At 56.4% G+C, this 15,273-nt stretch overlaps 1 protein-coding gene across 1 annotated transcript in view; it reads right to left on the bottom strand.

Moving 5' to 3' along the window:
• Nucleotides 1-15,273, bottom strand: part of ZC3H3 (zinc finger CCCH-type containing 3) — a 194,310-nt gene that overhangs the window by 6,486 nt on the left and 172,551 nt on the right. Inside the window, exons 10-11 of the mRNA XM_042785719.1 lie at nt 10,610-10,785; nt 8,743-8,951 (exon numbers count right to left, since the gene is read on the bottom strand). Of these exons, the coding sequence (XP_042641653.1) occupies nt 8,743-8,951; nt 10,610-10,785 (385 nt within the window). The remainder of the gene's footprint in view (nt 1-8,742; nt 8,952-10,609; nt 10,786-15,273) is intronic.

Below are 15,273 nucleotides of genomic sequence, written 5' to 3'. Positions count from 1 at the left end.
CCCCGCTCCACCCCGAGAGCCGACCCCCCGTGAACTGGCCCCGAATCAAAAAATATAACCCTGCTCCCCAAGACGAGCGGGCAAACGAGGCGGCTGCAATTAACGGCTGTTTTGACGGCCAGCCAGCTAACGCTCCCGTTATTAATACGGCAAAGGGGATGCAACAGTTTCCACCCGACAGCTTGGAGCACCCAGACGCATCCCAGCACCTCCCCGATGCTCAAGGTTTCACACCCCGAGGAGAAATCCCCCAAACCTCACAAACGCTTTTTTTTTTTTTTTTTTCTGTTCCCAAAGGAAAAAAAAAATATCCCTTAACCCCTTCCTGGCTGCTTCGGGGGAGCGCAGAGGCTGAATCTGCCTTGGAAACTGCTTTTCCTTTCGCGGCGAAAGCGCTCAGCTGAGTCAGCTCCCAGAGCAACTTAGGCTGGGAGATGTCTTTTTTTTTTTAATAAATTACAATTATTATTGTTTTTTAATAAAGCCCAAGAACAAAAGGTGAGATGGAAAGGCCAATGGCCAGGGCTAAGCCCCAGACTTTTCCGCAAATGATACGGAGGAACGCAGCTGGGGGAGGGCTGGATCTCCTCGCCTCGTTCCTGCACTAAACCCGCCAGCCCGGTGAGACGACCCTGCACCAAAACCTCACCCTGCTGCCGTTCCACCCAGACCTTCTGCCCCTCCAGTCGGGGGAAACATCAAGGCTGGGATGTCGCCAGAAGCTTTGCCCAGAAGGAAAAAACGCTCAGATGGTTTCTCGCTCCCTAACCAGGATGTTCGAAGCGGGGACGTGCTGGGGGAGATGTCCCACCGCCGCCCGGCAGCGCCCCATCTCCTGCCATGCTCGCAGAGCAGGACATCTGCGCCGCGCCGGCATGTCCTTTCCCTGTCTTTTCTCCTTAATTCCTTCTTTTAGGAGGTAAAAAGCAACCAGAAAACCAGCTATGAGCTGCGGAGGTGGGAGAGGAGCTTCGTCGGGTTGTGGGCGTGGCAGAGGGGCTTTGTGGTCTGGTGGTCCGCGTTGACATGGCCACGACGACGTACGACCAACACCACGTTTGTCCTTTACTGGTAAGCTGAAGAAGATGGGGTTTCACCAGCTCAGAGGCCTCTTCCATCTCTAGTTTTTAGGTCACTAAATAACTCGGGGGGGGAAGAACAGGGCTGCCAGGTGGCAGCAGGCTGAATGAGGGGGTTCTTCGGAAATCCTGAGCCAAATCCCAAAGCTCTGGTCTCCAGAGCCTCTGCCACAGGTGGACGAGATGATAAAACATGGGGAAAAAAATTAATATGGAAGAAGTAAGTTTCAGTCCTGGCAAAGGAGTGAGACTTGGCAGATCTGAAAGTTGAGGGAAGAGGATTGGAAACGTGCAGGTGGCTCGGTCCAGGAGGAGAGTAAATCAGAGAAGAGTGGTTTTGACAGCCTTTTGTGGGCTGAGAAACGATGATTCCGATTCAGAGCAAGAGCCCAGTTAGAAAAAAACCACAGCCCTCATCAGGTTTAACTGGAAGCTTCAACTAAATTGGCCGCTTTGCAAACAGGAAATTAAACAGCAGCGAAGTTTCTGACTTTTGGACCTTCCCAGAGCCACCAAGACGTGAGGAGATCCAACCGCAGCCTTCAACAGCACCCGAGCCTGATGGTCCCCCCAAACCTGAGGGTGTCCTGCACCGGGGTCAGGGCTTTAGTAGGGGATGGAGATGGAAGGATGGAGGGGTGGAGGCAAGGGCTGAAGCGGGAGGGAGTCCTCTTAGTGAGGTTCACCACCCTGAGTACCAGCCCACCTGTATCTCCAGGCTGGGAGGGAAGCACCCATGACCAAGATGCCTGCAACCAGTATCCAGGGGGTATGAAAGCAACCTAAACCCTCCCCCCCCAATGGCAGAGACCACCGCCAAACACCCCCAAACCCGTAAGAACCCGCTGACTCAGGAGAAGATGCAACTGCTAACGGCTCGTTAACAGGAAGCCAATTAGGCTGATCCCTGCTGTCCCGCTCAAGGGACGGGTGCAGCCCGCTACCTGCAGCTCGATAGATTTTTGCATTAGACCAAGCAATTCTATTAGAGAGGTCTGTTAATTCAGTTATGAAAGAGTCTTGATGCTCTCTAATTAAATCCTCCCTTGCATGCCCGGCGGAGCGTGCGTTGGCCGGGGGGCTGGCGAGGGGAGCAGCCGCCTGCAGCAGGAGAACGGAGCGAAGGCAAGATCAGGGCATCCATGGGAGCATCCCACCACCGGCCGGCAGGTGCATGGATCACCCTCTTCTCCATCAGAAGCCAGATCTGCCAAATACCAGGAGAAGAGCTGGAAAGGTACCATCAACGTCCACGCTGCCCCAGAGCCCTCCTGGCTGATGGGCCAAGACGGGGAAGGTTCACGGGCACCATCAGGAAGGAAGATGGAGATTTCCTGCTCCCCGTCTGGACCCCGCTAATTTACCCTACAAGAGCAGATCTCAGGGGAAGGGCAGTGATGGGAAGGCTGATTTAAAGACAAGGTACATCAAGCACGCTCCAAACTCCTTTTTCCCATCCTTGCAGACTTCAGGGTTTGGCGTCCCGCTGTCCTTCCTCTCCTTGGTTTGTTCACGTCCCTTTGGTATCGCCTGCTGAGGATCTGGGAGGTCCTGTAACTCCCACCAGTTCTCACCAGGACCACCAAAATGCCTCCACCTCCTCCTGCTACCTCCTGAGAGGTTCTGCCAAGGGGCACGCCCCCAGCCACGTCCCCTTGACTTCTCAGTCATCCCAGGCAGACACGAGGAGCTGGACCTTACTGTTGAGGTTGGACTCGATGCCCTCCCGAGGTCCTTCCCACCCTACGATACCAAGAGCTGGACTTGGAGCTGAAGGTGGCCCAGGGCTGCAGAGGAAGGAAGACGACGGCAGCACGGTCATCCCATACACACAGGTGGCACCTCCACGGGGACTGAGGAGAAAGGCCCACGTGGATCCCGAGTTGATCGACTGCCGGAGCGAAGGGTCAGCGGAGGAACCTGCGGAGAGGGAGAAGCTCTGGCGGCAGAAGCCTCCGTGGCATCTGCTCCGGGAGACTTCTCCCACGGGGTCCTGTGGGGTGCCACCCCACCCCACCGCCACACCTCCGCCCCGTCAGCGAGCGGGGGGGGCACGTGACGTGCGGCGCCCCGGCAGCCACGCGCCCGCGCGGAGGTCACGGAGCTGGCCCCGAAACACAAAGGAGATGGTTCGTCTGCTCCTCTCACGCCCAAACTCATCCCCCGGTCTCTCCCAGCTCGCCCAGATGCTTCCGCCCTGCAGCTCCCCGAGCCACCCACAAACCACCAATGAAGCTTCAGAGCTCTTGCTAATTAGGAGAATACGGCAAACGGGGAAACTGAGGCACGCGAAGGTCAAACACCATCACCCTGCTAGACCCCCTGTTCCTGCATAAAGATTTCAGTTGCCGCTCTTGCCTGCAGAGGCTAAAATTACTGTCACCAAAGATCTGAGATGATCTACGACCACCTCCCATCAGTCTGATCTGCCCCAAGGACCCATATGAGGTTCCTCAAAATTTGGGAGGCTTAGGAAAGAGTTTTTTCAGCACCTAGGCCGGTCTCTGGGGAAGAGAGGTCCTTTCCTGGTGATCAACCCTCCAAGGGAAGCCTGACAGATGTTGGCCACGACACCCCCACCAGCAATGGGGGGAGACTCACCCGGAGTCCGCTCAGAAAAGGGGTGCTGTCAGTGACAAGGCAATGGAGGCAACCTGGAGGAGGAACGTATAGAGGAGGAGCAGAAAGTCTGGGAAGACTCTGGGGGACAAAACAGCTCCCCTCGGCCAAGTCATGGGAGATCCAGAGGTCGTGGAGGTGGCCGCAGCTGAAGAGGAGGCCATGGATGTGGTCCCACCCGAAGAAGAAGGAGCCACGGAGGCGGACCAGCTGCAGGTGCAGCCGCTGGCCCATGGCCAAGGTCTTTCCCAAAAAGAGGCAGCGAGCCCCACCAGGAAGGCCGAGACCTCTGCTCCCCACCAGCCAGGACTCGAGATCCTCAGAGAAGCCCAAGGCGGCCCAGATGCCTCCTGAAGGTAACTTGGATGGAAGGGACAGAAGTGGGGGGGTTCTGTCTGAAGAAGAGAAGGCTAATGGGGAATTCCTGTCTTCAACTACCCGTTTTCAACTGTGCTCAAATAATCGTTGCCTTCAGCTACCTAAGGGTGGTTGAAGATGGAGCCAGAGCCAGACTCTCCATGGAGGTGCACAAGGGATAACGGATCAATAAAAGCAAACTACGCGAAAAAAACGTTCCCCTCAAAAACAAAAGGCCTCAGATTTGTCCCGAAGAAGCCGGAGTTCAGCACTGAACGTTTCACTTCTCCCGATGGGGCTGATTTGGCAGCGCTGTGAAAACATCCAACACTGGCGAGACCACAGCTGGAGCTCTGCGGGCTCCCCAGCACAGAAGAACGTGGCCACACTGGAGCAAATTCAGCGGACACCACCAAAACGGGTTAGGGTTGGTAACACAGGATGCCTGAGGAGGTGTTTGTGACCAGACGGAGAAAACGGTTCCCTGTCTTTTATCCACAAAAACCATTCCCTCCATGACCTTACCAAGAGGAGCAAACTACACCGAGTCCCGCCGGGGTCAAAGCCGACGTGGGTGACGGCCCCTGTTATCCCAGGACAACCCCCTCGTGTCCTAGACCTCCATCCCCAACCACGCAGACGCTCTCTGGAAGGCTCCAGGGTATCTTCTGCCGACGGCTAAGAGTTGGTTGCCTCACCTGGCTGCTGAAATAAGTTTTGGGTCAAAGAGCTGGTTTCAGAATCAGCGTTGAAGGAGCTGCTGCAGGCCACGGAGACCCCAGGGGAGCCTCGGCACAGCCACGGGGGATCGGCCGCATCCACGCAGAGGGCTGGCAGCACCGGGTTTCTCTGAAATTCCAGGAGCTGGGGACGGTTGGGCCAGGATCTGGCACCAACGGGTTGCCCATCCCCACAGCCCCGTGCCCTGTTGTTGAGGGGGTGGCTCTCAAGCACGGGTCCAGCCCCGTGGAGAAGAGGGATGGAGTTGCATTTCCAAAGTTATTCCTGCAGAAGTGAAAGCTGTAAACAAACCCGGAAAGCGCTGCCCCTCCACGAATTCCTCCCAAGCCAAAGCGTTTGAGCGTGCTCAGCGGAGCCGTTAAAAAAGACTGTAGCGAGCATCTTCCATTAACGTTACGACCGTGAAATATGACAATAAAATGATAGCCGTATGGTCGCAAATTTGCAGCCCGCCGAGTTGCTAGGGGTTTATCGTCACTCAAACGTGCAGAGAGCTGTAAAATGTTTACAGAAAGGGTCGTTTGCAGCTATAAAATCCTCTTTTCTCTCCTAAACAAGGCTGAGTGGAGCCATTTACAAACCCCTGAATGTTCATCGGGGGAGAGGGGAACATCTGTTCTCTCCAGGAGTTTTCAGTGATCTTCTCGAACAAATTAACTAAAATGGGTGCTTTCTAATTAAATTAGCACTCTATTGGAATGGTTTGCATTGGTGCGCTTGCTTACAATTAGCGTGGGGAGGCCAGTTAGGCTCCGGCGTAGGCTATTTAACTGGAAGGTGAAATATGGAAAAGCCCATTACCTGGAAACGGGTGTCGGGAGGGGTAGGGGAGCCCGGGCTCCCTCCGGCTCTGCCCTCTCAGATGGAGAACGCAACGAGGTGAAGGATGGGATGCCACCAAGCCCACCCTTCCCGCCATGGGACGCTTGGCTGGAAGCACTTTGCTCTCCCCATGCCGCACGGACGGGCCTTTTTTGGAGGACGCTCGGGATCAGCACCCTCAGAGGACTCCTCCGCCCCCCAAAATTACAAGGTCCCTCTTGCAGCTTGAAGACCCTCCCCGTGAGAGGACAGCAGCGGGCTCACGCGTGCAGACCACACCACTTCCTTCTCTTCTAGCTCAAGGCCAGAGGCTGCAGACCCCCACCGAGCCCCCACAAGCCGCTCGCGTTGCCCACGCCGGTCCTTAAAGGTCATCTCCAAACCCCCCACTCCATCCCTCCCGCGCACGGAGCCGGCGTTTTTTCCTCACCCCTCCTGCATTTACCAGTATTAAAAAGGGCATTTTCTCAAATTGTGAGCGTTTAACCAAGCCATCCAGATCACTCCGTAATAACCACCTGTCCTCCTCCTTATTTACGACCCCGCCAATTTGTGTGTCACCTTCAGGCTTTACGAGCAGAAACCAAATATTATCCTCGGTACGAAGGCTGCAGCGGGGAAGGCGCAGACATCCCCCCCCCCGGTCGCCACCGCAGACGCCACCCACTACCCAGAGCTACGCAAGGACTCATCCTGACCTGCCCAGCTCAGCACAGCACCCCAAGCTCACAAGCACCAGTCCTGGTGATCTGCCCACCGTGAAGCATTTGGTCCTTCAGCAGCATCAGCGGCCTCATCCTGCACCCTCTGGGGAATGACGGATTGGTAGCGGCCAGGGCTTCTTGCTCTCCCGGTTCCTCCGAGCCCCTTCGTTTGGGTGCTGAGATGAGATTTGAATTACCGAGCGCACCCCAGAGCCCAGCAGCCCCCAACAGCACCCTCGCACCCGGCTTCACCGCGCGCCGCCGCCGCCTCCGTTTGGCGTGGAAACTGCTTCATCATCAGACGATTTTTACAGCCATCTGCAATTCCTGCCTGGTTTTCCTTTCCTACGGATCCTCCAGCACCTCCTTTCCCGATGCCACGGGCTCCCCGGAGGGATGCGTGCCCCGACCCCCTACCCGCTACCTCCCCATAGCCTTCCTCTCGACAGCCTTGAACTGAAACAGCTCCTACTCATCCTCCCACCCAAAACGCCTGGAAATCATCCTCCCCTGAATGTGCCGACCAGAGTTTAAGAGTAAAAAAAAAAAAAGGTGCCTTGGCTGCCGGGATGACGCCTCTGCCCTCTCCATCGAGTTACTCCAGGCTGCCAAGTACAATCCGGAGCGTTTCAGCAGCTTTCTTGCCGGCGGATTAATTGCTCTGTCTTCATCCCAGAGACAAAAAACCCCGATTAAGCCGCTGCTTTTAGGAGCGCTTCCCTGGCCCCGCCGCCGAGATCAAAAGGGAGTTGAACCATGGCCAAGGAGAGGGAAGAAGGGAGGCACGCGGGGGGGGAAGAAATCCCTGGAAAGGGAAGCCGAGCGCTTCACCCCGCGTCGCAGAGAGGGGCTTTCCCACCCGTAAGGGTCCCTCGGTGCCTCCACCACGCCGCGGCTCGCCAGCGCGCGCGCGCTCGCCCGCGACTTCAGGAATACGTTACTAAATCCCGGGAATTTTCTTTCCGACAGCGTTAAGGGCATCTCAGCCCTCCCCGGCTGGAAGCGCTTTGTGGTTGAGCCAGGCAAAGCCTTGCGGATCCTCGGGACCCGCTTGCAGACGACGGAATACAAATGCTCCAGCCTGGTTTTCGGCGCCGAGTTCATCCCTTTCTCCCAGCAGGACCGTGCTCCGGCTGCACGCTCGGTCGGGGGGTGGCATGGGATTGAAGATGGGGAGGGATGCTCCAGCCCTTCGGTTCATACTGAGCCCCATCTCGTGCCAGCCGAGCTGGTGGGGGGGGATTTCATCATTACCGCCACGAAATATTTGGATTTCTGAGCCCTGATGCTGTCTCCCTTTCTGCGATGGTGCTCAGGAGACGCAGCTGCTGCACATCCCTCCGGCGAAGGATGGGAGATGAAGAGGAAAGAGTGAAACATCATCCAGTCAAAAACCTCCCACCCAGTGCTGGGCAGGACGAGCCACAATCTCTGCCTCCCCGTCTCCATCAGCTCTGCTCCCGCCGACGTATCCCCCGAGAGCCCCAAAGTCCTCTCCCTTCCCGCAGAGCTGCTGGTGATTAAGGGATTTTCCAGTGTAGGAGCTGAATTAGGAGAGGAGGAACGAAGGAAAATTTTGGAGAAGCAGAAACGCGGCTAACCTCCACCACCAGCCTCTTGGCAGACAAACAAAGACGTTTCTTCTCATGGATTCATCAACTTTTTCTTTTTTTTTTTTTTTTTTTTTTTTATCCCCCCCACTGTCAGTTCAGTTGCAAACAGTTGAAACATTTCCCCGAACTTTTTCAAAATTCAAAAAATGCCGAGCCAGAAGCCGTTCGCTCCTGTACGTCAGAGCTCACCAGAAGTTTTGCTCGCCCTAAAACTGCCTTTTCCAAAAATTTTACCAAAGCTTCCTCCCCACCTTTTAGCAAAAGAACAAAGCAGATAATCTCAGACTAAGGTGGCTCTTCCTTCAAGCTTGCAATCTGCGAACACCCCGTCCCACCTCAGCCAGGGATGTTTTGATTTCAAAGCTTTGAAGCTATTTTATGCCAGGAAATACGTGCAATGGATGGTCCAGAGGTCCTCCTGCGGGTCTAGTGGTAAGGCAGAGCATCACTGCACCCCTCTGAAACACCCTCCTGCCGGGGACCGCTGCCGTTCCATCACAGGGACGAGACTGGATTCATCAGTGGATAATTTATAGGATAAGGAGGAAGGAGCCGATGACAAAAGATGGGGACAAAATCCTACCGTGCAGTTTCGGGGAGCAGAGCCTGAAACTCGTGCCCCTGCCCGCACGGAGTCTCGATTGCCATCCCAGTTTGGGTTCCCAGCGTTAACTGGTTTGGTGATTTACAAGGAGCACCGATCCCACCAAAACCCACGGAGAGCAGCGGGGGGGAATAACTCTCCCGCTCGGTGAATCGGAGCAGCACGGACCACGCGGGAGCAAAAGCAGAGCAAGTGTTTCCTACCTGGCTCGTCCTCCGGCTCGTCCTCGTCCTTCTCCACTTTGCAGCCCGGGTCGCCGGGGGATGCTGAGGACTGGAGGGAGATGAAGGACGGCAGCTTTTGCAGATAGCTGGTTGGCGAGGTGCCCGCCTCTTTCCAAAACTTCACCTCTTGCTCCGCACCGGAGGGTCCGGGCGTTTCCCTATCATCGTGGAGCTGAGCTGGATCATTCCTGTAGGAGGCACGTGGGAAAAATAATACGGAAAAATAAAATTATTCCACTCGGCCACGCCAAGCATGGCATCGCATGGATGGGGTGAACCACCAGAGCTGCACATGGAGGCTCCCCGGGCTGCTCCGTATCTCCAGTTTCCCGGGATCCAGATCAGATTCAACCAGAGTTTCTCATTCCCCACTTGGATTCCCTGCCCTGCGCTTCCTTGCAAGCTCTCCGATGGCTCTTGGAGGTGCTGGGCTCCTGCTGGGGTGTCAGCTGGGCTGAGCGAGCGGTGGAGAGGGGAGACGGAGGACGTGGGGAGCAGGGATGGCTCCGAGACGCCCCACTGGGTTTGGCTCAGCCCCAGCCCCGCCGCCTCCCCCTCCCAGCCCAGCTAACGTGACACTTCAGCTCGTCCGACATCTCCGATGACGGTGCCAATAAAGGAAAAAAAAAAAAAAACAACCTCCCGAGCTGCTTCCAAGCTGGGGCGTGCTCCCTTCCCAGCGGAGGATTGCCAGGAGCTGGCCCCAGGAGGGCAGGAGGGTGCCTCCCCGCTGCCCAGCCCTGCTCTCATGCCTCCTTCCCTAAAAAGAGCAAGGAGCTATTTTACACTTCGTTCACACCGGGGACGTGAGCTGGGTGTCATTCCAAGGCTCTTCTGTCACCCGGGATAAGTTCGGCGAGCCCGCTGAGCGCTCGTCCCCCTCTGCTACCTTACAAGGCAGGGCCAGGATGAGGCCCAGGAACATGGACCAGACCAGCACAGCTCCCAGTTCCCTCCTGTTTCCATCCCGCCTTCACCCCCACATCCCGCTGCAAAGAACCGTGGAGGAGCTGAGCATCCAAGCCGGTATTTTTTCCTCCCGTTAAGCAGGACTTTTCGATTTTGGCTTTTAAAGCCAAATTTCAATTTGGTTTTCATTTTAAGTACACTGGGATTGCAGTCGTCGTGCAGGCAGGGCTCAGGGGTGAGGGCAGAGGAAGGCGAGGATGTGCCAGCCTCAAGAAAATCTGTCTCCCTGTGAGGATGAGGACTAACATGTCCATCACCAACCTGTGGCTCCATCCCGGCCCCCAAAGGCATCAGTGAGAGCTCAGAGAGCTTCCAAGGATTATCCAAGGACCCAGCCCGGCATCAAATGGTTTTACAAAGGCCTGTTGTAGCTCCGTGCCCATCCCCATCTCGGCTCCTTCAGGCAGTGAGTCCATCCCCGATGGTGAGCCCCTCCACGCCACGCTCAGCTCTGCCCTCCGCCGCGGAGGTGAGGAAAGAGGGAGGACGGTTTTCCGTTTCCCACCGAGCTAAGGATAAGCTGTGCCTGCTTTTGGCAGCGGTGTCCCCATCAGGGCTTCTCCATTTCCCGGGAGGAAGGTCTACAAAAGCTCTGGAGATACCTGGAGGTGCTGAAGCCGTCCAACGGCCCGCATCAGGCACCCAGATGTGACCTATCCTCTCTTTCCTCTCCACCAGCTCTGCCGGGAGAGCCCTCCCTTGAACACAAACCCTACTGCCCGTGGTGGTTCTATCAAGAAGGCGCCACAGTGACCCGACAACTTCAAATAAACCAGCAGACAGACAAGATACACAACCGGAGAAGGAAACATCCAGAGCAGGCTGGGAAGAAAACCGTGTAAGAGCAGCGAAGCAAGCTGCTTCTGCTTTTTCCTACCTGCCCGTCTCCTCCCAGACCCGTCTCCACTTGGAGGGGAGGTCGCCGCGGTCCCCGTCTTCTGCCTCTCTTGGGTGGCGCTTCTTCTGCGGGTGGAGCAGCTTGCACCGGGCGCCCCTGGGGCAAACGCCTTTCTTGGCAAAGTCGGGGCAAACCAGCGTGTGCTTCTTCTTGCACTGCCGGGGAAAAGGAGAGCGAGGTTGGGAAAGGCAGCGAAAGCCCTGCGGGGAGCACAAGGTTCCCAGGGCTGGGCTCCTTCAGGCGGCACAAACACGTTGCTAAAGGAAGAGAAGGGTGAGCTGGTGCTTCCTTCTCTGTACCAAAATACTAGCCCGTGCCAAAATACTGTTAAAAAAAAATATTACTCTTCTCTGGGAGATGCTGCACACTCGCCCACAGCTTCCGAGTGCCCCATTTTACGGACCCAAACCACCGAAGTCTTAACAGCAATGATCTACCCCCCCCAAGGTGATGATGCTGGGAGGTCCCAAAGAGGTTATCTGGGCTGGAGGAGCTGTTTGCGGAGAGGACGCTGGGTTTTCCTGTCCCAGACATGCTTGGGACCAGGGGAGGAGCAGGGCAGAGCAGGAATGAAGCGCCTTCCGTTTCAGTCTTATTTTGGGATTGCTGCCTGGACCACCCCGTTGCTGAAGGTGGCCAAGGGCCGGAGCTCAACGTGGTCTGCTTAGGGCTCGGGAACGAGCTTGGCCAATGCTCTCCTGCCCAGGAAAGCTTAGAGTGGCCACGGCACAGCGCTGGCAAAACGACAGCGTCGTGATGTTCACCCCTAAAAGCGTTTCTGCACTCTCAGCCCGGCGTTTCGGTGGCTGCCAGCAGCAACGCTCACGGCCGTCGGCTGTGCTGGTGGGAAGGAGGCAGGGGCAGCCGCTCCACAGCTTTGCCCAGGCAAGGCTGTCTGCTGAGAAACGGCACTTTTCGGCGGTGGGAAAGGCAGGAAGAGATGCAGACAGGACATTCAGGTGTGATTCCCGGGTGGGTGGCTGAGAACGTTGGCCGGGAGGAGGGAGAAAGAACCTCCCGTTAACAGAGAGCTCGTCCCAGTGTATCCCGAGGGATTGAGGGGGGGGAGCGGGTCCCGGAGCTCTGATCAGCCCCACAGTGTCCAGGGGAACCCGCACCCACCAAGGATGCTCTGTCCCACCCCACGTGAGGAGCCCACCTTGGCTCTTGCAGGGCGACCGGCAGCGCGCCGCGACACCCACGGCGCGGCACAACCCGACGCCCGCGGCGCAACAGAGGGTCCACAAACACCACGGTCCATTCGGCGGTTCACCTTCTCCGCGAGCCAAAACCCACCCTGCTTTTTTCCCCCGCGTGGGTTCCTTCCGCACTCGGATGCCCGTGATGCAAACTTCAGAGTAGCAAGGACGCTCAAATTTTGAGCAGGTTTGGGGGAAAACAAGACAAATCCACAGGGAGAGAAACACAGCGAGGGTTTGAGCGCCATCGCTCTCGCCGGTTTACAAAAACGCATCTTCCTGACACTGCAGGATGGAGGAGAGCTCCTGCCCTTTTAATGCAACTTGACTTTGGGGGCACGGGAGCAGCTCCCCGTGTCGACCTTTGGGATTAAGCGGCAGCCCTGCTGAGCTGTGGGAGCTCTGTCCTCGAAAAAGCAGAAGGGTTTTGGCAGCTCTGCCGCCTGGGGCCGATCGCTGAAGTCGGCAGCGGAGCAAGGAGCTCGTCTGCTGGGGGTTGGGGACGGCGTGGAGCAGCAGGAGGGCTGAGGAGCCAGGTGGACACACGGACACACTGGCTCAATGGGGGGGAGGACAGCGCAGTGACAGCGCCGCTTTTCCACTAAAAAATAATTTTAAAACCCCAGTTCTTATGACTTGCCCCCTGTATTTGAAGGAGCTTCAATGGCAAGGAAGTCTACAAGCCAATGAGCAACCTGAGAGTAGAGTCATCTCTAAACAGTGCCCAGGCTCTGCTGTTACTCCCAAATCTTATGCTTCATAGCATCCTAAAATGCCTTGGGTTCCAAACCACCTTTCAAGATCACCTAGTCCAACTCCCCTGCCATGGGCAGGGACATCTTTTACTACATCAGGTTACTCAAAGCTCCATCCAGGGTTTCCAGGGAGGGGGCAGCCACAGCTGCTCTGGGCACCCTGGGCCAGTGTCTCACCACCCTCATCATTAAGAATTTCTTCTTATGTCCAATCTAAACCTAACTTCTTTCAGTTTAGAACCTTTGCCCCTTGTCCTGTCACTACAGGACGTTTTACAAAGTCTCTCCCCACCTTCCCTGTCCCCCCTTTAAGCCCCGGGAGGCCTCTCGAAGGGCTCCCCGGAGCCTTCTCTTCCCCAGGCTGAACCCCCCCAGCTCTCTCAGCCTTTCTCCACAGCAGAGCTGCTCCAGCCCTCGGACCATTTCCGTGTCCCTCCTCTGGCCCCGCTCCAACAGGTCCGTGTCTGGCCCGTGCTGGGGACCCCCGAGCTGGCCGCGGGGCTCCGGGGGGGCTCCCCAGAGCGGAGCAGAGGGGGAGAATCCCCCCCCCTGGACCCGCCGGCCACGCTGCTCGGGGTGCAGCCCAGGAGATGGTTTGCTCTTCTCCACCCGTGGACCAGCACTGGAAAAGCATCACTAGAGACCAGAGCATCCCAGTCAGAGACCAGAGCATCCCAGTCAGAGACCAAAGCATCCCAGTCAGAGACCAGAGCATCCCAGAGACCAAAGCATCCCAGTCAGAGACCAGAGCATCCCAGTCAGAGACCAGAGCATCCCAGAGACCAAAGCATCCCAGTCAGAGACCAGAGCATCCCAGTCAGAGGCCAGAGCATCCCAGTCGTGCAGGCAAGGCCGGCTCCTGCCTGTTCCCAGCTAGTAGGAACAGTGATGCTTATTTTTTCGTATGCCATTCAAGAGCAGGTATGGGAAAACCATCTCTTCCAGCACAGCTCTGTTTAAGCAGCCATTCTCTCGCAAAGCATCTAGAAAAAAGCCACGTTTGAATCAAGCAGAGGTTTGGGACAACAGCTTTCACTTTTTTCCTACTTTTTTCCCAACTCATGCCGTTCTGGACACCTCTACCTGCAGATGGGATACGGCCCTGACCAAGAATAAAGGCTTGGAAAAAGCAGCAGCAAGACAGCTTTCAAGGACAGTAAGTTTTCTCAAAACACTAGCAAGCAGAAAAGCAAACCCCTCAACCTGATAATGCCTTTAAAAAGAAGGGAAACAAAATTAGGGGAGAGGAAAAATAAAAGGCATGGCCCGTTAGGGACCGAAGGCTGGGATGAATGTGGGGGGGGGCTGCTGGGTGATGGGGAGCTGGGGAGGTTGAACGCTGAGAGGACGCGGGGCCAGCTGAGATCATCTGCATGGACCAGACCTGCAATCCCCTCTGGTTTTATCTTATTCCCTTTTTCCTCACAGAATGGCCCAAAGCCATTCTTTATTTGGAAGGGAAGTGTGATAGACGATGATGCCTCCCTAGAAATTACACGACTTCGGTGGCGCGGGATGAGCAGAGCTGCTGAGCCTGCTTTGCCAGGGCAAGTAGATCCCCAGGGGAGCACGAGCAAAGCCTCAGGATTTCAGATTTCATGTTTCACACAATATCAGGCAGCAAAACAAGGAGGGACGGGCTTTTGGGTTGTGTGACCACCTTACTGACCGGCGTCAATACAAAATAATTCCCGTATTGTCCTTATAGCTGGGGCCAGCTCTGGTTCAGTGGCGCTGATCTCACGTGAGGGCAAGTTGGCCTGATGGTACGTCAGATCTACTGCACGCTGGAAGGTTTCTAGTCTGCCACCACCTCCAGCTCTCCATCCTTGCGACGCCGGTGACACCCGGAAAACCTCCTATTAATTACGAACACTCCTGATGTCGATCGTTGCTATTTATCTCCAGGTCGGCAGCTCTTCAGAGCTTCTACCCAAGCATGTGAGATCTGCTCCTGTATAGTGGTCTCCAGCACAAACCGGGCTTGGAAAGGAAAAGAACAGGCAAAAAAGAGCCCTTGCTTCAAAAAGCCACGTGGATGCATCAACCCTGCAGCCGGCGGTGATGCTGCTACGCCAAGGAAGGCTGTTGTTTTGGGGAAAACGTGAGAAACGTGGCTGTTTCTTCCCAGAGGGGCACCCGAGGGACCGGTTACAAATCCCCGAGGTGGGGGACGGCGTCGTGGTCCCGGCTGGGTTCTGGGATCGGGATGGGCCACCTCCCCCAGTGCTCTCACTGGCACCGACCTCCAAGTCACGTCATCGTACCAGACCACGTTTATTGGCTCCACGGCAAAAAGATACTTAAGAAAGAAAACAAACCATGTGTGACTAATCCCAGGGCCGTGTCCCCAGCTCAGGTTTCTAATGGCTTTTCCATGTCGCTCCCAGCGCTCAGCCCTTCTTCCGTAACGCCCCGTCCATCGCCGCTGGTTCAGGGTTGGGATGGGGAGACTGGGATTGCCACCCCCGCCGGGCTCGGTGGCTGGAAAAGCCCTTTCTGTTTATTTACAGCACCTCCACCGCTCTTGCCCTGCATGCCAGGGCAGACACGCTGGGGCTGGGTTGCTCTAAGGTGGTTTGCTGCTCGCCGCGTGTCAACCGGGGTGAAGCCGAGCGGGGCGGCAGGCACGACCTCGCGCTGGGGGCCATCCGATCCCTTCCACCTGTCAGGGTGGCTAATTATACCC

Source organism: Tyto alba, unplaced genomic scaffold (genome assembly GCF_018691265.1).
Source record: "Tyto alba isolate M040663 unplaced genomic scaffold, T.alba_DEE_v4.0 Super-Scaffold_9, whole genome shotgun sequence".
NCBI classification, from domain to species: Eukaryota; Metazoa; Chordata; class Aves; order Strigiformes; family Tytonidae; genus Tyto; species Tyto alba.
Note: the sequence above shows the minus strand (reverse complement) of the source record. Positions and strands in the feature narration are given on the sequence as shown.